Consider the following 20,596-nt stretch of genomic DNA (forward strand, 5'->3'; position numbering starts at 1 on the left):
GGTGGCAGCAGCAGCGAGCTGGGGGCTTCGGGGCCAGTGGGGGGGGACACAGGGACACGTCAGGGGGGTGAGGTGGGTGAAGGCCCCCTGGGACTGAGTACCCATGTGGGGCAGGGGGAGCCCTGGGTGCCCATGGTGTCCCCAGGGTGTCCCAGCCCTGGGTGCTCAGGGTGTCCCCGGGGTGTCCCAGCTCTCAGTGCTTGGGGGTGTCCCTGGGGTGTCCCAGCCCTGGATGCTCAGGATGTCCCCAGGGTGTCTCAACCCTGGGTGCTCAGGGTGTCCCTGGGGTGTCCCAGCCCTGGATGCTCAGGATGTCCCCAGGGTGTCTCAACCCTGGGTGCTCAGGGTGTCCCTGGGGTGTCCCAGCCCCGGATGCTCAGGATGTCCCCAGGGTGTCTCAACCCCGGGTGCTCAGTGTGTCCCTGGGGTGTCCCAGCCCTGGATGCTCAGGATGTCCCCAGGGTGTCTCAACCCCGGGTGCTCAGGGTGTCCATGGGGTGTCCCAGCCCTGGTTGTTCAGGATGTCCCCAGGGTGTCCCAGCCCTGGGTGCTCAGGGTGTCCCTGAGGTGTCCCAACCTTGGGTGCTCAGGGATGTCCCCAGGGTGTCCCAGCTGGGACAGGACCCCAGCTCATCACTGGCCTCCCCAGCTCCAGGGGATGAAGGTGAGAAACCCCCCCGGGGCCCCTCCAGTGCATCGCTCCAGCGCTTGACCAATGTGGGCAGAGGGAGCCCAGAGACCCCTCCCCATGACACAGTCCCCCCCAAGAGCCAGCCCAGGGCGGCGGGGGCTGAGCAGGAGAGCGAAGGGTCTGGGGGACACAGCGAGGTCAGGCTGCGAAGCCATCGCAAGCCCCTGGGCCACCTCTGTCCCCAGCATGGCCGGGCCAGGAGCAGCCCCCACGCCCCCGCGCTGGCCACGGGCACAGGCCCAAGGCACCACCTGGAAAAAAGCCCCTAAAACCCCGGCGAGGCTCCCGGCGGTTGTTATTGACGCCTCCCAGAAGGGCAGGACCGCGGCGGGGAGAGGGGTTATCGCAGGGACCTCTCCAAGTGCGACACGTTCCCTTCCGCCTGCCGGCACGGGGACAACAGCCGTGTCCTCACCACAGGGCATCACCCGCTCTTCCACATCCCTGAACCCACAAAACCCAACCCAGTTGAGCTCAGGGCACCACAGGGTGAAACAGGTGGGCAGGGAACACAGGGAGGGCGCTTTGTCCCCACCCCAGGACAGGGAAAAGACGATCAAGAAAAACCCTCGGCCACGTCTCCGTTTCCAGGACTCTATTTCTGTGTTTTGGCACGACATCACCACGTGGTTTCACCCGCAAGAAAAGCAGCAGGGCTCGGCAGGGCACGTGGCGCAGCCACGGCGGGTCCCCCCGTGACGCAGCCGCCGCCACTTCCCAAATCCCCCACGCTCCAGGAACGGGGGGACGCGGCCTCGTGTCCCCTCGCCGCGGCCTCTCGCCAGACCCCGGCACCCTCAGGGGACACGGCTGGGAAATGCAAGTCCCTGCCACCCAAAAAACGCCCCGGCCTCTCCCTGGGGTCAGGGACTTTGTCCTCAGATGTTGTCACAGGCTGTGCCCGCCCGCTGCCAAAAACCGAGCTCAAGGCCCCTCGCGCCAGAGGGACGGAGCCTCGGCAATGCTGGCGCGACGCCGGGGCAGGGAAATGCCAGCGCAGCCCGTGCCCTTCGCTCCGTCCCCGTCACTAGTGCCAAAGGAGCAAATCCCGGCGAGGTGTCCCCGAGCTGCGGGACGGGGTTAATGTGCTTTCAGGCTGCTCTTGATGTACCGTCACCAAAAAGGGTGCAGGGAAAGGGCACCCGGCTGGCCGTCGAGCCGCGGCACCGGGCACCGCCGCCATCCGCCGGGGAGGAACGGAGGAAAGACAGGAGGGTACAACAGCGTCACCCGAGGCAGGGCCCCCGTCCCGGCCCAGGAGAGCGCCCGGTGCCCCTGTCCCCTGGCGCTGGGCTCCGGCCCCCCGGGCAGCCCAACCCTGTCCCTGCTGCCCCGTGTCCCCTCCTCGCCTCGGCCCCTCTCCCTGTCACCTTCCCCGGCAGAAGGGGGAGATGGAGACGAGCCCCCAGCCAAAACCTCGGCCGGCCGGGGCCGTGCCAAGGGCCGGGGAGGGAAACGGGACAAGCGTCTCTTGTCATCTGCAATAGAAAGTTTTAAATATGTTCATTAAAATAATTGCTTTTTCATTTTTTTTTTTAAAAAAAAAAAACAAAATAGCCTCCCCCAGCCCTACGGGGAGAGGGGCCCCAGGGCAGGGTCCTCCCTCAGCCCCCCAAATGCCACGGTCCTCGGGGGCGGCCGAGGTCCTGAGAGGTGACGGAAGAAAAGCCAGCGTCCCCTGCTGCTGTCCCCTGCCCGGGGACGTGTCCTCGCGCGGCTCCCCAGCGCCTGCCCTTACTCCAGCCCCAGGATGTAGTTGATGCCCTGGACCAGGCCGACGATCACCGGCTGCCAGGCCACCAGGTACCGCAGCCAGTCCAGCAGCTGCCCGTACATGACGTGAGGCCTCTCCCAGCTGGGCAGGAAAGAGTTAAAGAGCCACGGGGACCACCGAGGAGCCACCCCAAGATGCCACACGGCTGGGGGACGGGGGACTGGGAATCCACTGCCCCTCTGCTCTGCCCTGGGGAGACCACAGCTGGAATATTGTGTCCAGCTGTGGCCCCTCAGTTCCAGCAGGACAGGGAACTGCTGGAGAGAGTCCAGCGCAGCCACCAAGATGCTGGAGGGAGTGGAGCATCTCCCGTGTGAGGAAAGGCTGAGGGAGCTGGGGCTCTGGAGCTGGACAAGAGGACACTGAGGGGGGACTCATTCCTGGGGATCAATATGGAAAGGGGGAGTGTCAGGAGGATGGAGCCAGGCTCTTCTGGTGACAACCAGGGACAGGACAAGGGGCAGTGGGTGCAAACTGGAACACAGGAGGTTCCACTTAGATATGAGAAGCAACTTGTTTGGGGTGAGGGTGGCAGAGCCTGGCCCAGGCTGCCCAGGGGGTTGTGGAGTCTCCTTCTGTGCAGACATTCCAACCCCCTGGACACCTTCCTGTGTAACCTCATCTGGGTGTTCCTGCTCCATGGGGGGATTGCACTGGGTGAGCTTTCCAGGGCCCTTCAACCCCTGACACTCTGGGACTCTGTGACACAGTGCTGGCGCTCTGCAGTGGCTGGCGAGGGATGGTTGCAGCCAGGCTCACCTCGACAAGGGGGGATCTGGGGTGACAACAGGTGTCCCGCAGGACACAAGGTCCCGGTGCCACCATCTCCCCCTCCCACAGGATGGACACGGAGCTGAGACACCCACACACCGCGCGGGCTCTGCAGGGACTCATGATCCCCACGGGAGCATCTCGAGGTGGAAAAGCCAAACCTGGAGCTTGTGTCACCAACCGGAGCAACGAGGGGGGCGGGGGGACAGTGTGGGGGGGCTGAGCCCTCCCATCAGCGCAGGGAACACCTGTGAACATCTGCATCTCTCACCCGGAAGAGGAGCAGCCTCGGTGGAGTCCACGGCCTCCCAGCTTCGTGCCAGGTGACGTGCCCTGCTCGGGGACAGGTCCACAGGGTCTCCGGCAGCTCCCGGGCACGGCCACGTGCTCTAACCCCTGTTCCCCGCTTTGCCGACAAGAAAGGATACGGGTTACTGAACATCCGCTTGAGATCCACCTTCTCCTTGCAGTAGGGACACGTCTGCTTCTTCCCGACGATGCACCAGCCACGGATGCAGAACTCGTGAAACCTGGGGAGCAGCACGTTAAGGGGAAACTGCCTCAGGCTGGACACAACCGAGCATGGAGGAAACCATTGAGCTTAAAAAAAGTCACCCCCATGCCACGGTGCCGGGGACAGAAACCATCCCCGCTGCGCAAGGGTGGCCACGTTGTGCAACGCTTTCCTAGAAGGTGCAGAACCTTCCAGGCATAGAGGAAGGGGCTGGCGGGGCGGCCGAGGCATCACAGGGGCTGTGACCAACGCCCACGGGACACAAACCCTTCACCGACGGTGCCCGGCGCACGCGGTCACACCGCAGCCGGGTTACACCAATGTGGCTTCAGGGAGCTCCTGGATGCGAGCTCAGCTCAGCGCCAGATGGATGTGTCCGGCTGCGAAACGCCGCGGCTTGGAGCACCGGGAAGGTTTGTCCGAGCTCTGCAACCCGCTTGCGTTACCAAAGGCTCCTGCAAGGGCTTCTCAGGGATTAATGACGCGTTTAAGGAGTTTCTCCCAGAGTCTGACTCCTGGGTGGCGACGGACGGCTGACGAGGATTCACCCGCCCCAAGAAGTCACAAGGAAACACGCGGCGGTTTCACCCCACGGCGCAGCCCTGGGGCGGGGGGAGTGACAGGGGATCCCACGCACAAGGGTGTCACGGAGGCAACAGAAACTCCCCCAGGCGACGGCTCTGCTGCGCACAGCGGGTTCATGAGCCACTGATCCCCCTCCCCCGAGTGGCCACAGGGTGGGTGACACACGGGGACAGGCCCGTTGCTGGGGCCAGGCCAGCGGAAACCTTGCCAAAACAGTTTAAATTTAGCCGACGAGTTCTGCCAGTGTGACATTTGCTCAGGCCCGAGTTTGGAAACCACCTCGCGGTGGTAACTCGAGTGGTGCTGGAGGACACCCCAGCTCTGCCGCTGAGGCACCCCTGGAAAATCCCCCCCTCCCACCCCTGGTCCCAGCCCAGCAGCCCCAGGGCTTTCGGTTTCAACACGGAGGGCTCATCCGGCAGCTCATGGGAGGGCTGAGCGGTGCCAGAGCACCAGGAACCACACGGTGTGGTGGGGCAGTTCTGGGGAAGGAGGAAGCTGCCGGGCTGCAGCTGGAGCAGGCAGGACGGGCACAGACACACACACACACAGACACCGTGTCCCACGGCATCCTCACACTGAACTGAGGGAGTGGGTCTGGATGAGCGGGGAGTGAGGTGACTGTGAACTGGCTGAAGGGAAGAAGCCAGAGAGTCGTGGTCAATGGGCAGAGTCCAGTTGAGGCCTGGATCTAGTGCAGTGCCTCAGGGGGCAGTGCTGGGGCCGCTGTTATTCAATATATTCATCAATGATTTGGATGAGGGAATAGAGTGACTGTCAGCAAGTTTGCTGGTGACACCAAGCTGGGAGGAGTGGTGACACTGGAAGCTGTGCTGCCATCAGAGACCTGGACAGGCTGGAGAGCTGGGCAGGGAGAAATGTAATGAAATAGAACAAGGGCAAGTGTAGAGTCTTGAACCTGGGCAGAACAACCCCAGGTTCCAGTGTAAGTTGGGGAATGAGCTGTTGGAGAGCAGTGTAGGGGAAAGGGACCTGGGGGTCCTGGGGACAGCAGGGTGACCATGAGCCAGCACTGGGCCCTTGTGGCCAGGAAGCCAATGGTACCTGGGGTGGGTTAGAAGGGGGTGGTCAGTAGGTCAGAGAGGTTCTCCTGCCCCTCTGCTCTGCCCTGGGGAGACCACACCTGGAATATTGTGTCCAGCTGTGGCCCCTCAGTTCCAGCAGGACAGGGAACTGCTGGAGAGAGTCCAGCGCAGCCACCAAGATGCTGGAGGGAGTGGAGCATCTCCCGTGTGAGGAAAGGCTGAGGGAGCTGGGGCTCTGGAGCTGGACAAGAGGAGACTGAGGGGGGACTCATTCCTGGGGATCAATATGGAAAGGGGGAGTGTCAGGAGGATGGAGCCAGGCTCTTCTGGTGACAACCAGTGACAGGACAAGGGGCAATGGGTGCAAACTGGAACACAGGAGGTTCCACTTAGATTTGAGAAGCAACTTGTTCCCGGTGAGGGTGGCAGAGCCTGGCCCAGGCTGCCCAGGGGGTTGTGGAGTCTCCTTCTGTGCAGACATTCCAACCCGCCTGGACACCTTCCTGTGTAACCTCATCTGGGTGTTCCTGCTCCATGGGGGGATTGCACTGGATGAGCTTTCCAGGGCCTTTCAACCCCTCACATTCTGGGATTCTGTGACACAGGCTGCACGAGAGCAGGGGGCTGGTTTTTGAGGGATGTTCTGTGGGGCTGGTGGGGTTTTCCCTGGCTTTTGGCCAGGACCCACAGCACTGTTGCTGGTGTGACACAGGCAGTGCACCTCAGCTGGACCAGGGACACTTCAGAGAATCACAGAATCATTTGGGTTGGAAAAGCCCCTCAAGATCATCAAGTGCAACCACAACCTATCCCTGGCACTGCCCCATGTCCTGAGAACCTCATGTCCGTCTGTCCAGCCCTCCAGGGCTGGTGACTCCAGCACTGCCCTGGGCAGCCTGTTCCAATGCCCCACAGCCCTTTGGGGAAGAAATTGTTCCCACATCCAACCTCAACCTCCCCTGGCGCAACTTGAGGCCGTTTCCTCTGCTCCTGGCGCTTGTTCCTGGGGAGCAGAGCCCGACCCCCCTGGCTCCAAGCTCCTTTCAGGCAGTTCAGAGATCAGAAGGTCTCCCCTCAGCTCCTGTTCTCCAGCTGAACCCCCCAGGTCCCTCAGCCGCTCCATCACACTTGTGCTCCAGCCCCTCACCAGCTCCGTTCCCTTCTCTCCACTCGCTCCAGCACCTCAAGGCCTTGCTTGGCGTGAGGTGCCCAGAATTCCCCCCAGGATTGGCGGTTTGTCCCCCCAGGTCCCAGCACAGGGACGGTCACTGCCCTGGGCCTGCTGGCCACACCAGTGCTGGTACCAGCCAGGATCCTGTGGCCTCTTGGCCACCTGGGCACACGCTGGCTCATGTTCAGCCGCTGCCACCAACACCCCCAGGGCCTTTTCCAGCCGCTGTTCCCCAGCTGCAGCGTCCATGGGGTTGGTGTGACCCCAGTGCAGGACCAGCACTTGGCCTTATTGACCTTCAGACCATTGGCCTCAGCACAAAGATCCAGCCGGGCCAGATCCCTTTCTTGAGCCTTCCAACCCTCATGCCACACCACATGTCACCAGAGCTGGCACAGCGGCAAACGCCGGGCAGGCAGGTTCCAGCAGATTTGGCAAAGGCAGCCGCAAAGTGCAGCTCTACAGCAGCACGGCCAGAGCCGAGGGGGGAGCTGGGGTGGGGAAGGAAGAGGAAACAACCGCTTGTAACGCACACGGAGGCGGCGAGGAAGTGATTTCAGGGACACGTGGGACATGGCTTCTTTCCGTGCCAGGTCAGCGATGACACAGGCTGGGATCACGCGCGGCATCAGCAGGACAGCCCCGGGACGGGCGTTTTGGGGAAGCTGTGGGGCAGGAGCTCTGGCCGGCAGAGCCAGTAAGGCGAGAGGCTGGCGCCGGAGGAGAAGGATACACGTGGTTGCAGGAGAGGCGGTAGGTGTTCTCGATGATTCCCTCCTCGTTGACATCCACTAAGATCTGCTGGCCGCAGACGGCGCAGACGCTGTCGGAGAGGTGCTTGGTGGGCATCCCCGAGGCGCTGTAGAACTGAGCGAGGGCAGAGCAGAGGGAGAGCAGTGACAGCGGGGGGCACACGCGTCCCGCCCCTGCAGCATCATGGCTAAGCTTTAAGGAGGGCTGGGGTCAGCGCCTGAAGAGTCCAGCCCCAGCCTTTTGGGCTTAAAAACCTCGTTAACAGGTCCGGCTGCGGGAAACAACTACAACAGGACAGGGAGCTGCTCAGTGACGTGGTGGCCCATCAGACCCCAGCCCCACACATCCCCTCCCCACGCTGGGGACCTCCCCTCTCTGCTTCCCTCTGGGGCTGGTGCACTGAGGGCAGAGCCTGGGGACGAGAGCAGGACAAGCTGGAGGTCACAGCTCTGAGCCAAGATGACAATCTGGGGCTGGCAAGGGCAGCAAACACAGCATGAGCCCCCACTCCCTGAGGCTGGGACAGAGCAGCTGTCCCCCCACCATTTCGGAGACAGCTGGCTCAGCACTGGCCCGACGCAGCGCATGGGGGGTGCAGGTGTGCCCGCACGCAGTTCTGGTGCCATATGATCCAGGGACAGCCACAAGCCCCAGGTCACTCCTGCCGTGTCCCAGGTCCCACAGCCAGGCTGGGAGACAGATAATCATCAAATATCTTGAGTTGGAAGGGACCCATTAAGATCGTCGAGTCATAGAATCATGGAATCGCTTTGGTTGGAAAAGCCCCTCAAGCTCATTGAGTCCAAGCATAACCCAGCCCTGTCCCTGCCCCATGTCCTGAGAACCTCATGTCCGTCTGTCCAGCCCTCCAGGGCTGGTGACTCCAGCACTGCCCTGGGCAGCCTGTTCCAATGCCCCACAGCCCTTTGGGGAAGAAATTGTTCCCACATCCAACCTCAACCTCCCCTGGCGCAACTTGAGGCCGTTTCCTCTGCTCCTGGCGCTTGTTCCTGGGGAGCAGAGCCCGACCCCCCTGGCTCCAAGCTCCTTTCAGGCAGTTCAGAGATCAGAAGGTCTCCCCTCAGCTCCTGTTCTCCAGCTGAACCCCCCAGGTCCCTCAGCCGCTCCATCACACTTGTGCTCCAGCCCCTCACCAGCTCCGTTCCCTTCTCTCCACTCGCTCCAGCACCTCAAGGCCTTTCTTGTTGTGAGGGGCCCAAAACTGCCCCCAGGATTCGAGGTGAACACAGTATTTGGCATTTTTAAATGCCCACGTAGAGAACTATTTGTCAAGCAGGTGGAGGGGCTGAACAGATCCTTCCACTCCTCATTTTTTGTGCTTCTGGGGGCGAGGGGGTGCCCAGGGACACTTTGCTCTTAAGGAACAATTTCAGAGCAACTTGTAAGGTCAGAAACCTCCCAGCACAGAGATCACACAGTGAGGGAGGCAGCATTCTGGGGATCCCCCCCTCAAGCGGGGGTTGATGCACCTTTCTATATGGGGTCACAAAAGCTTCTGCTTCAAGTGACACAGTTCAGACCCCCCCAAAAGAGGGGGCAGGACTCTGCCTGGGGGCCGGCACAGAGATAACTCACCCCAATTGTGGAGGCCATGTAATCCGCACACATCTCGGCAAAGTCCCGCTCCAGCACCCCGTAGTAAAGGCCGTAGAAGAGGAGGGAGATGCCAAAATCCATCGCATCTTCTGGCTTGATTCTACAACAGAAGAGCCCAAACGACATCAAGAGGGGTTTATTTTGGGGGGGTGACACAGCACTAACCCTGTCACGGGAGTGGCCGCCGAGGCAGTGGACGCACGTCACCAGGAAGTGCCACGCACAGAGGTTCTTTGGGGTACCTGACCAGCCCAACCCTGTCCCCGCTTCGGGGACACTTCACCTCAGGTGTCGATAAGCAGCGTTTGATGGGAAACATGGGTGTCACACCCCAGGTGTCTAATACTCGGTGCCCATGGCCCCCACCAGCCTCTGGAATGAGCAGCTGCAGTTGGACTGGGTGACCCTTGAAGGTCCCTTCTAACCCAAACTATTCTGTGATCTCTCCAGCTCCCAGTAAGCATCCAGTTAACACTTCCACGTCTCCGCAGGCAGCTGCCAGCTCTGATCATCGTCCTAGAGAAGAAATCAACGTCTCTAACCACGGGTGAGGGTCCTTTGCGGCCACAGCGGTCCCGGCTGCTCAGTGCAGGTAAATCCATTGGGGTAGCAAAGAAAACTACATGGCTGTTCCTTGGCTGGACATGCATGGAGCAGGGGGGCTGCCCACACGGCTGAACTAGAACTGGGGCTCTCCAGCCACCCTGAGCAGTTCAGGGACCAGCATCTCACCCGGGATCCTCGCAGCAGCGAGAGGACACCCCAAGAGTCTCTTTGGCCTCATTAATTAGCTCACTAAGATAATTGTTTTTCCAGAGGGGGAGCCAAGCCGTTATTCCACATGGTGTGTTACATCCCCCGCCCTGTGAGTTGGACCCAAAAGATTCACTCACCTGAATAAGAAGTTAAGACCGAAGAGTGTGAACATCACCGCCACGTACCCCACGATCCCAGTGGCATAGCTGATCTTGTATATTAGTAGAAACCATTTATAAACCAGTCTGGAACGAATTAAAATAATTTAACTACTTTGGACTGAGTGAAACCACACCAAGCACCTCAAGAGTTTTACTTTTCAAACGCGGGTGTTGTTTGCAGACACTTCACCTACCCAAACACATGGGCAACAGTGCTTTCAATTTCGAATCAAGCTATGGATCTGCTGCCACTGTGGGCTGAACATGGTCTCGACTTTCAAACTAGAAACCTCGGGATCTTTGTGCTGAGGCCAGTTGTCTGAGGGGCAACAAGGCCGAGTGCCGGGTCCTGCGCTGGGGTCACACCAACCCCATGGACGCTGCAGCTGGGGAACAGCGGCTGGAAAAGGCCCTGGGGGTGTTGGTGGCAGCGGCTGAACATGAGCCAGCGTGTGCCCAGGTGGCCAAGAGGCCACAGGATCCTGGCTGGTACCAGCACTGGGGTGGCCAGCAGGCCCAGGGCAGTGACCGTCCCTGTGCTGGGACCTGGGGGGACAAACCGCCAATCCTGGGGGTGATTCGGGGACCTGGGGGGTTCAGCTGGAGAACAGGAGCTGAGGGGAGACCTTCTGATCTCTGAACTGCCTGAAAGGAGCTTGGAGCCAGGGGGGTCGGGCTCTGCTCCCCAGGAACAAGCGCCAGGAGCAGAGGAAACGGCCTCAAGTTGCACCAGGGGAGGTTGAGGTTGGATGTGGGAACAATTTCTTCCCCAAAGGGCTGTGGGGCATTGGAACAGGCTGCCCAGGGCAGTGCTGGAGTCACCAGCCCTGGAGGGTTGGACAGACGGACATGAGGTTCTCAGGACACTGGGCAGTGCCGGGGTGGGGAACGGTTGGACTTGATGAGCTTGAGGGTCTCCTCCAACCCAAATGATCAGCTGATCTCCAAAAAGCCGTGTTTCTCAGCACAAACGCTCCCGGTGAGGCCTCCAGCCTACGTGCTCTCTGCCCGTCCACCACCCGCTCGGGTGCCACGTGCACCGTGCTCACACCCTCCCGGAGCGCAGTGCTGCCCCAATTACGTGCTGAAGTACAAAGTTCAAGCCCATGATTCGCGGCAACGAAACTGGAAAGAGCTGCTTGCAATGGTTACCACGGGGCTGAGGAGGTTTCCCAGAAACAGTGGTACGAACCTGGGCGTTGTCTGTACCAGAGGTTTGCGAGTTGCCCTGAAGGTGACAAAAGCTGTGACCGCCGAGAAGAGCACCCAGATCACCAGGAACCGCCACCAGTTCAGCTTGATGGTGAAATACAGAGGCACTACCCACATCTGGAAGAGCGTCACCATCTGCAGGAACAGGCAAACACATTCGGGTTAAAGTTCACTGAGCATTACAGGGATTGCCTGGAAAGGTTCATTAGGAGAAGGAAGCCAGAGGGCGGTTGGTTCGGGTGAAATCACAGGCCCTGACATGCCAGTGGCATCGGCGGGTGGCAGCTCCACTCACTGGGCTGCGGGAACCATGAGTCCCAGGGTCCCGGCAGCAAGAAGCCCCCGTCGCTTCTGACGATTCACCCACGAAATGCAGCTTCCCTGTGACTTTCCTGAGGAAAAGAAGCTGTGGGGAGACCTTAGTGCGGCCTTTCTGGATTTAAAAGGGGCCGAGAAGAAAGATGGGGACAGACTTTTGAGCAGGGCCTGTTGTGACAGGACAAGGGGTGATGGGTTAAACTAAAGGAGGGAGATTCAGGCTGGATATGAGGAAGAAATTGTTGGCCTGAGGGTGGTGAGAGCCTGGCCCAGGTTGGCCAGAGAGGTGGTGGATGAACCATCCCTGGAGACATCCCAGGCCAGGCTGGACGGGGCTCTGAGCAACCTGAGCTGCTGAAGATGTCCCTGCTCATGGCAGGGGGGGCACTGGGGGAGCTGGGAAGGTCCCACCAACACAAACCTGTGATTCCACCCTCAGGACAACACCCGGGAGCTGTGTGTCCCATCCCCCGGTGTCAAAGCACTATGTAAAACCCAGTTATCAGTATCACTTGTAACAAGTGCAAGCCATCCTCATTCCCAAGCACTGTTGGGAAGATGAGGGCATCTCAACATCAGTCGAGAGGAGAAAAACAGCAACACGCTTCTCCCCAGCTAAAAGCCTCCGCTAAATCAGCATCCAGCCTCGGAGAAGAACCGGCCGCAGTGGGACACTTACATTGTAGGAGCGCGGGTGCCGCTGTTTCCACTGGACCAGCAGCAGCTGTGCCACCACCAGCGTGGCGATGAGGATGAGGACCATCTCGGCGTGCATCGCCTCGTGCCCGCGGTGCTTGGCGTGCATCCGCGCGTGCTCCACCCTGCAACGACGGGGACACGGCGGCTGAAGGACGCGCTGGCAAACACCTCGGCGCGGGGGACGCCAGGAGGGAGCATCGTGGAGATGGGGACCGCGTGGCAATCCAGAGGAGAGAAAGGACATAGGTCCATAGATGGATCCTCAGCCATCGAGGTGCCCAGAGAAGCTGAGAAGCTTCTGGACTGTGTCATAGCGACCACAGCCAGATCCAACTGGGCTGTAAAATGGGGTCTCCAGCAAAGCCCCACTTGGAGTGGCCTTCTGGAAGCAGCGGGGCTGTGGACAAAGCCCCCCCTTGGATTGGGACCCTATCTAAGGAGACTTCCCAAGACTGGGAGCCCTCACCTGCTCCTCGGGGAGTGATTGTCCTCCTGGATATACCCTTGGGTGAGCCAAGTGACCAAGTGATTATTTCTCCTGGTTTCTTATTTTTCCTAGTTCTGTTTTTTGCGGGTCAACACGTTGTGGATCCTCATTATTCTTACGTGGTCACATAATCATAATAATATCCTCAACTAGTATCTGAATCTGTGTTTTACAATGTTGTCAGAGCGCTAAATAATTTGGATAAGCCCTGTTTCCAGTTGGTTTCTTGGCTAAAACGTTCTGGCTAGAAAAAAGCCTGTTTGGAGCTTGTTCCCTGTCCGAATTGACTTTGGAGGTGTCTCCATGACACTGAGAGCAGCTCATTTCTCAACCACAAAAGCTGAGGCTACACCAAGCCCATCCTGGCACGAGCGAGGTGGTGACACCTCATGGGCCTGGAGCGGCCAGCGTGGCACACACCTTCACATCGCTCACCCGGCAGCTCCCACGCCATCATCATCACTGGGTGAGGAACTGGACGGATGGTGGCACCTAGCTCAATGGCTCAATGTCTGGATGGACACTGGTAACAAGCAGTGTCCCTCAGGGGTCTGGACTGGGACCAGTACTGTTTAAAACCTTCAGCAGTGACATAGACAGTGGGATGGAGTGCACCCTCAGCAGATTTGTGGGTGACACCAAGCTGAGTGGTGCAGGTGACACACCTGAGGGACGGGATCCATCCAGAGGGACCTGGACACACCGGAGAAGTGGGGCCATGAGAACATCATGAGGTTCAACAAGGGCAAGTGCAAGGTCCTGCACCTGGGTCGGGGTAACACCCGGTGTCAATCCAGCTGGATGGAGAGATGGGGGGCAGCCCTGGGGTGAAGAACTTGGGGGTGCTGGTGGATGAGAGACTGACTGAGAGCCGGCAATGTGCGCTTGCAGCCCAGAAATCCACCCGTGTCCTGGGCTGCATCCCCAGCAGCGTGAGCAGCAGGTGCAGGGAGGGGATTCTGCCCCTCTGCTCCGCTCTGGTGAGACCCCCCTGCAGTGCTGGTCCAGCTCTGGGTCCTCAGCACAGGACACACATGGAGCTGCTGGAGAGGGGCCAGAGGAGCCACAGGAATGACCCGAGGCTGGAACAGCTCTGCTGGGGACAGGTGAGAGAGTTGGGGTGTTCAGCTGGAGAAGAGAAGCTCCGGGGAGACCTTAGTGCAGCCTTTCCAGACTTCAAAGGGGCCCATAAGAAAGATGGGACAGACTTTTGAGCAGGGCCTGTTGTGACAGGACAAAGGGTGACGGTTTTAAACTAAAGGAGGGAGATTCAGGTTGGACATAAGGGAGAAATTGTTGCCCTGAGGGTGGTGAGAGCCTGGCCCAGGTTGGCCAGAGAGGTGGTGGATGAACCATCCCTGGAGACATCCCAGGCCAGGCTGGACGGGGCTCTGAGCACCCTGAGCTGGTGAAGATGTCCCTGCTCATGGCAGGGGTGGGATTAGATGACCTTTGAATGTCTCTCCAACCCAAACCATTCTGTGACTCTATGACCAGATCGAGCACCAACGCTCAACACCAAACCCTCAGCCCATTTCTGGAGCCACCAGCACCAATCCTGCCTCTCGCCCAGCACAGGAGAGGATGGAAGGGGTGGGGGGGCATAGTTTACAGCCAGAAAAACCCACAATTCCCAGGAAAACATTTTGTTCTGCACTGGGCAACCCCATTTACATCCTGGAACGAGGGATTTCCACACCAATGCGCTACAGGCTCCTGGGGTTTCTTTGCAGTTCACGCTGTTTAACCAAAAACTGAGGTAGACTGTTACATCCTTACATCTCGTTCTTAAGCTCGAGTTTGCGGAAAATTTAAGCTAGAGGAACTTAGTTCCTCGTCTTGAGTTGGGGGGGGGTGGAAATCCAAATCTAACAAACACACCAAATTCTCTGATCTTAAGTCATCCTGTATAAATTAATCCTGAGAGAAGACTGGCCTTAGTGTGTTTTTCAACAAGTGTCTGGCTGAAATTGGGTTAGCGAAGGGAAAAGGAGGAATATTTAGTATGTAGTTGAAAAGAAGAAAAGAAATAGCATTGTGTTTTGAGACAGGTGACCCCCCAGACTCACCTCCATCTCTCCTCCGGGGACAAGTGCGAAAGGTCAACCTGAGGAGAAAACAAATAACACTAAAGACATCAACCGCTGAGGTTTGGGAGCAGCAGCGCCAGCCTAAAATGGACCATTTATTTATTTCGCCCTCCCCAACGGGTGCAGATGCTGGTTTACGCCCCACACGAGTGAGGTTGTGCTGCCTGTTAGCACCAAGACGTCACCCGGCTCCTTCATGTCCGGGTGACACCCCATCGGTGCCAAGAGTGGTGGCGGGGCCATCCCGTCAGAGCTTTAAGAAAGGAAATAATGGATTCTGAATCTTTCAATGCCAAACCCCCTTGCGCCGCCAAGGCTCTGCGTGATGTCCACAAGAGGAACTGCTTTAAATCCACGTTCCCAACCCAGCTGGGCATCCCTGGACTCGCAGGGACGATCCCAGCGCACGTCTGGAACGGGACAGAGAGCCCCAAATCCCAACAGGCTGCTGGATGGCGTCTGCACAGCAACAAACCAGCGCCAAAAAGAAATCTGCAGAAGGAATCATGGAAGAAGAAAGATTGAGGGCTTGCTTTGCTGATGTGGGTGGAAGTTTCTGCTGAGTGTTCAGGACGGTCTCCATCTGAGAGGTCCAAGGGACAGAAAGAGGTGGGCGAAGTGATTTCAAAGCTCCTCTGCGAACCTCTGCTCAGCTCAGCTTGCGACCCCCCTGCACAGGCTGAGCTGTGGAGCCACAGAATCATTTTGGGTGGAAAAGGCCCTCAAGATCATCAAGTCCAACCCACCCCGTCCCTGCCCCATGTCCTGAGAACCTCATGTCCGTCTGTCCAGCCCTCCAGGGATGGTGACTCCAGCACTGCCCTGGGCAGCCTGTTCCAATGCCCCACAGCCCTTTGGGGAAGAAATTGTTCCCACATCCAACCTCAACCTCCCCTGGCGCAACTTGAGGCCGTTTCCTCTCGTCCTGCTCATGGCAGGGCTTGGACTAGGTGTGCTTAGAAGGTCCCTAAACCCAAACCATTCTCTGATTCTGCAAGAGAACCTCCAGCATTTCACCTGAGGCTGCGCACACCAACACCAAAACCCCCAAACACCTGCGCCCCGCGTTTGCCAGCAAGCAGGCACTGAGCTGTAAGAAGAAACATCCAAACCAGGTCACAGCAAGGACGTTGTTATCGCAGCAAAGACATTGTTATCACGGTTTCCTGTGCACACCGGAGACACGTACCCGGGAACAGGTCCCACCTCGCCCTGGGTACGGAGCCGCGGGCTCAGCTCCAACCTCCACCCCGGTGACAGTGCAGCAGATCCCTCGGGGCTGTTCCCCAAATTGGCTTCTTGCAGCATCGCACCCTCCACACTGCTTAATTATCCCTCAGTGGTGCTTAATTATCCCCCTGGGTGACGAGGCAGGGAAAGACGTGCGCGGCAGCGAGCCGTCCGCCCGCGGTGACACATCTGCTGCGGTCCCCGAGGCCTTGAGATGCAAAACCCAGAGCTGTGAAAATCCCCGTTGGAGCCGCTGGTTGGTGACGATCCGACACCGGCTCTGAGAAACGTGCTCGGACAGCCTGAGCTCCCGTTTCCAAAGCTTCCACGTCCCGATTCATCGGCTCAGCCGCCGCGCTCCCTTCAAAACCTCAGCCAAACTATTTGTAGGTAGGACGGCAGCTCTGTGAAGCGGTAAAAAATTAAAGGTGTTCTCGAGTCAGCGCTGGTGGATGCTGAGAAATCCCCAGGCACTTCTCAGCCCAGCTCAGCTCCGGCGCCGCTCTGTCCCCCCATGAGCTCCGCGCTGTCACCCAGAGGCTCCCCCTCGTCCCCAGTTTCCATCATGTCCTCGCTGAACGAGGACTCTTTACAGTCCAGCGCCTTCGATTATCACTTATTTTCTCCCCTGTGCTGTGGTTTCTGGTGTCTCCTCCCCCACACCAGCTCGTCACCCGCCGAGGTGACACTTCCCTTCAGCGTCTTCCCAAATCTCCCAGCAAATGCTGAGGAAATCCCGCTGACACGTCACCAAGACGAGCGTGTCCCCACAGCTGCCACCTCGGCCGTGCAAGAATCCACAGCCTCGGGCACGATTTTCCCTCGATCGCAAGGACGGAGCTTCACCGGATTCCCCGGAGCTTCAAGTTCTTGAAATCACTTTATTAAGGGCGGCCGGGAGGCGCCAGGCAGGAGGTCAGAGACGATGTGATGCCTGTTCAGACGCGACTTGGCAGAGCTGGACCTTCCACTTAACCCCCGCCGGATCCCCACGCTCCCTTACCGAAAAACTGAGCTTTGCTTCTAAAACTGAACAGCGGCGGCGAATCCGAGCGCCAGAAGCGACGCCAGGAAGCACCTGCTCTCACCCCCAAGCATCGCCTCTGCTTCTAGTTCGGCTTTTTGAACATTTTAACACTGAGTTTTGGGTGTTTTCTATTCCTGTCAGTGAAACTGAAGAGCTCTGCTTTTAAATCTCCTGTCACCAGCCCTCTGGCTCCTCTGGAATCCATGAACCACTCCAAACCCCAGTTTGCTCCGGGCGATGACCGGGAGAAAGTGGATATTTGTGACTGAAGTTTAATTCTCTCCTCGGACACCATATCACGGCCTTTGGGAGAAAGTCGCGCCGCTCCCCGGTTCTCAGCAGAGGCTGGTGGCCCAAAGCCACCACGAATTCACAATCCCCATCACCGTGATGGTTGAAAGAATCATCTCCCTCTAGGAAAATGCAAAAGCTGCAGTTATATATAATAAAAATCCTGCTAATTGCCCGTTTTGCAGTTCAGAGGAGGACTCATCCCAGCTGTGAGCCGCCTGTAATCTCCTTACACTCTAAATCCGGGAAGGGAGGAAGGAGAACGGGGCGAGGACGGACAATAAGCAGCTCCCAATTATATTTTGTGTCGTGCAGCTCCACGTGTCAAAAACGACATTATCCACCATCTGCTACGCACGGTGCCGGGCATAAAAACTGAGGATCCGGACGCTGGGACCTGATCGCATCTTCCCCGCAGCCCAAACCTCAGGATTTGTTTCATGTTGCTCATGAGGAACAACCTGGAACATTTGGAAGATAAATCTCCAGAGGGCGGAGAGTCCGGCCGCTCACCCGAGGCAGATTTTGAAGAGGTGGGTCCTTTAGTGAACATTTTGCAACCTCAGTTCCTCGTTTCTTCTGCTCGTAAACGAGCGTAGGGAGCAGAGCGACTGATCAACGCTTTGGTAATTGTCAATAAAACCTCCGACGGCCGCCCGAGTTCCACGCAGGCAGAGCTGAAGCTGCGCAATTCTCGGCATTAGTCCAGTGAAACATTAATAAACCGCTTCCAGATCCTTGTCGTTAGCAGCTCGTTAGCGAGGAGGCTGCTGAGATCTCAGGATAACGCAACAATACCGATTTTGTCCCGGCAGATGTGGGTTTTGCGGGGATAAAGCGCACGCCGCCTCATCCGCTGCCTCCTCACGACGCCCCCTCAGCCAACCCACCGAAAACCAGGAGTTTTGCTTTGGAGAAGCCACATCCTCCACATTTTTACAGGGAACAGGTTTCCCACCCGCTGCAGCCCCCAAACGAAGGCGAGTGGAAGAGTTCAAAACCACCACCGAGTATCTTAAAATATAACAAAGTGCCACTCGAGATCGACTGGGTTGTGGTTTAAGATGCCTGGTCGGCGGATTTGAGGCTGAATCCTCCAATTTGAGGCTGAATCCTCCCGTCTGAGGCCGAATCCTCCAATTTGAGGCTCAATCCTCCCGTCTGAGGCTCAATCCTCCCGTCTGAGGCCGAATCCTCCAATTTGAGGCTCAATCCTCCCGTCTGAGGCTCAATCCTCCCGTCTGAGGCCGAATCCTCCAATTTGAGGCCGAATCCTCCCGTCTGAGGCCGAATCCTCCCGTCTGAGGCTGAAACCTCCAATTTGAGGCCGAATCCTCCCATCTGAGGCCGAATCCTCCCGTTTGAGGCTGAATCCTCCCGTCTGAGGCTCAATCCTCCCGTCTGAGGCTCAATCCTCCCGTCTGAGGCTCAATCCTCCCGTCTGAGGCTCAATCCTCCAATTTGAGGCTGAATCCTCCCGTCTGAGGCCGAATCCTCCCGTCTGAGGCCGAATCCTCCCGTCTGAGGCCGAATCCTCCAATTTGAGGCTCAATCCTCCCGTCTGAGGCTCAATCCTCCCGTCTGAGGCTCAATCCTCCCGTCTGAGGCCCAATCCTCCCGTCTGAGGCCCAATCCCCCCGTCTGAGGCCGAATCCTCCCGTCTGAGGCCGAATCCTCCCGTCTGAGGCCGAATCCTCCCATCTGAGGCTCAATCCTCCCGTCTGAGGCTGAAACCTCCAATTTGAGGCCAAATCCTCCCGTCTGAGGCCGAATCCTCCCGTCTGAGGCCGAATCCTCCAATTTGAGGCCGAATCCTCCCGTCTGAGGCCGAATCCTCCAGTTTGAGGCTCAATCCTCCCGTCTGAGGCCGAATCCTCCAATATGAGGCCGAATCCTCCCGTCTGAGGCTCAATCCTCCCGTCTGAGGCCGAATCCTCCCGTCTGAGGCCGAATCCTCCCGTCTGAGGCTGAAACCTCCAATTTGAGGCCCAATCCTCCCGTCTGAGGCTCAATCCTCCCGTCTGAGGCCCAATCCTCCCGTCTGAGGCCGAACCCTCCCGTCACCCCGCTGTACCCGCTCTCCGGGGTGGCCACACGAGGTCTCCCCGGGCGGACGGACCCTCCTCGCTCGGCCACACGCGCAGGACGCTCCGCGGCTCCATCCCGCCGGCAAACTCCCCAAATCCCACCCGTCGCACCTGAGGATTTTTAAGCCAAACCGCTAATTCTGGAGGAAAAGCGCTGAGAAGCGCCAAGCCACTGAGCGTCTCGTTGCTCCCGTGGCGCTGCCAGCTCCGCGAAGCAGAAGCGATTCCCCAAATTCGCCGAGTTTAGGGTATCAGGAGGAGCTCAGGAGCACGCGGCACAGGTGACAGCAAAGCCCAGGACAGCGGTGCCGGTCCGGTGGCACCGGCCACACAGACGCCAGGTCCCTGCTCCCAATTCCAGCTTTCCGAGCGGATTTTTCTTCCGGCTTTATAATTTTTCACCTCCAGGAGCACAGGAACGGCCAGAGCTTCGCTTAAAGCCCTTTACCTCACACAACTTCAGTTCCCCAAGGGCAACAAGCGCCGCTAATTACTAATAATGTCAGCGTGGTGACGGGCACAGCGCAGTGACAGGACGCTCCCTGTGCAGCTCCCGTACCCCCCAAATCCCCCCCAGCTCCTGCGCGGCTTTTCCAGCCACCAGTTTGACAATCAGGGAATTAAAGAAGAGCGGAAATAATTCACAGGACCCTGGGGGTGTATCCAGGACCCCCCCCCCCCCCCGTAGCTGCCCCAGCGTTGGGGACTCGGCAAAGTCCTTCAAGGGGCTTGTCCTCCCCCTGGTGCTCGACACCCCCCACATATGAACCCCCCATTTCCTCAAAGGCTGCTCCGGAGCCCCCCACCATCACCCGCTCTGACCCCAGGCAGTTCCCCTGCCCTTCGCCCCACTGCCCCGCTCTCCCCCCAGCCCCAGGGGACCCCCCAAATCCCTGCACCAAGAGCCCAAACGCCCCCAGACCCCCCACCCCAACACTCCCCACACTCTTTTGCCCCAAACTCCTACAAGACCCAGTGCCCCAGACTCCCACCCGCCAGCCCAGGGACCCCCAGGGCCCCTCAGGGACCCCCAGAGTCCCCCAGAGCCCCAGTGCTCTGAGGGGCCACCCCGGACCCCCCGCCTCTCCCCGGCCCAGCACCCCCCGATCCCCCTAGCAAAACCCCCGACTCCGCTCCGGCGCCCCCCGCCCCACAGCCGCCCGTTCCCTGCCCGTCTCCCCCATGGCCCCCGTTACCTCCTCCACATCGTGTTCGACGGGGCCTCCAACCTCCACTTCCAGCACCGCCGCCATCTTGCCCCCCCCCCCCGGCCCCCGGGCGGCCAACTCCTTCCGCCAGCGTCAACCAATCGCCGG

General features: G+C 59.0%; 1 protein-coding gene and 1 long non-coding RNA gene across 3 annotated transcripts; one reads left to right on the forward strand and one right to left on the reverse strand.

The window, feature by feature from the left end:
- Window positions 1–1,271: 1,271 nt before the first annotated feature.
- Window positions 1,272–20,593, reverse strand: RNF121 (ring finger protein 121). Of its 2 annotated transcripts, none has more exons than XM_065049723.1 (9): window positions 20,477–20,593; window positions 14,625–14,662; window positions 12,049–12,190; window positions 11,032–11,186; window positions 9,816–9,923; window positions 8,902–9,022; window positions 7,286–7,419; window positions 3,665–3,766; window positions 1,272–2,546 (listed from the first exon to the last, which is right to left on the reverse strand). In XM_065049723.1, the coding sequence occupies exons 1-9, from the start codon at window positions 20,531–20,533 to the stop codon at window positions 2,426–2,428; spliced, it is 978 nt and encodes a 325-aa protein (XP_064905795.1). In that variant the 5' UTR covers window positions 20,534–20,593; the 3' UTR covers window positions 1,272–2,425. The 2 variants fall into 2 exon arrangements, with proteins under 2 accessions (XP_064905795.1, XP_064905796.1); XM_065049724.1 differs by having other exon boundaries at window positions 1,272–2,557.
- LOC110360103 (uncharacterized) lies at window positions 9,018–9,951 on the forward strand. The gene is made up of 2 exons (XR_002415752.2): window positions 9,018–9,514; window positions 9,739–9,951. It is a non-coding gene; the product is annotated as an uncharacterized LOC110360103 (long non-coding RNA).
- Window positions 20,594–20,596: the final 3 nt, after the last annotated feature.

The sequence above is a fragment of the Columba livia genome, chromosome 1, assembly GCF_036013475.1.
Source record: "Columba livia isolate bColLiv1 breed racing homer chromosome 1, bColLiv1.pat.W.v2, whole genome shotgun sequence".
NCBI classification, from domain to species: domain Eukaryota; kingdom Metazoa; phylum Chordata; class Aves; order Columbiformes; family Columbidae; genus Columba; species Columba livia.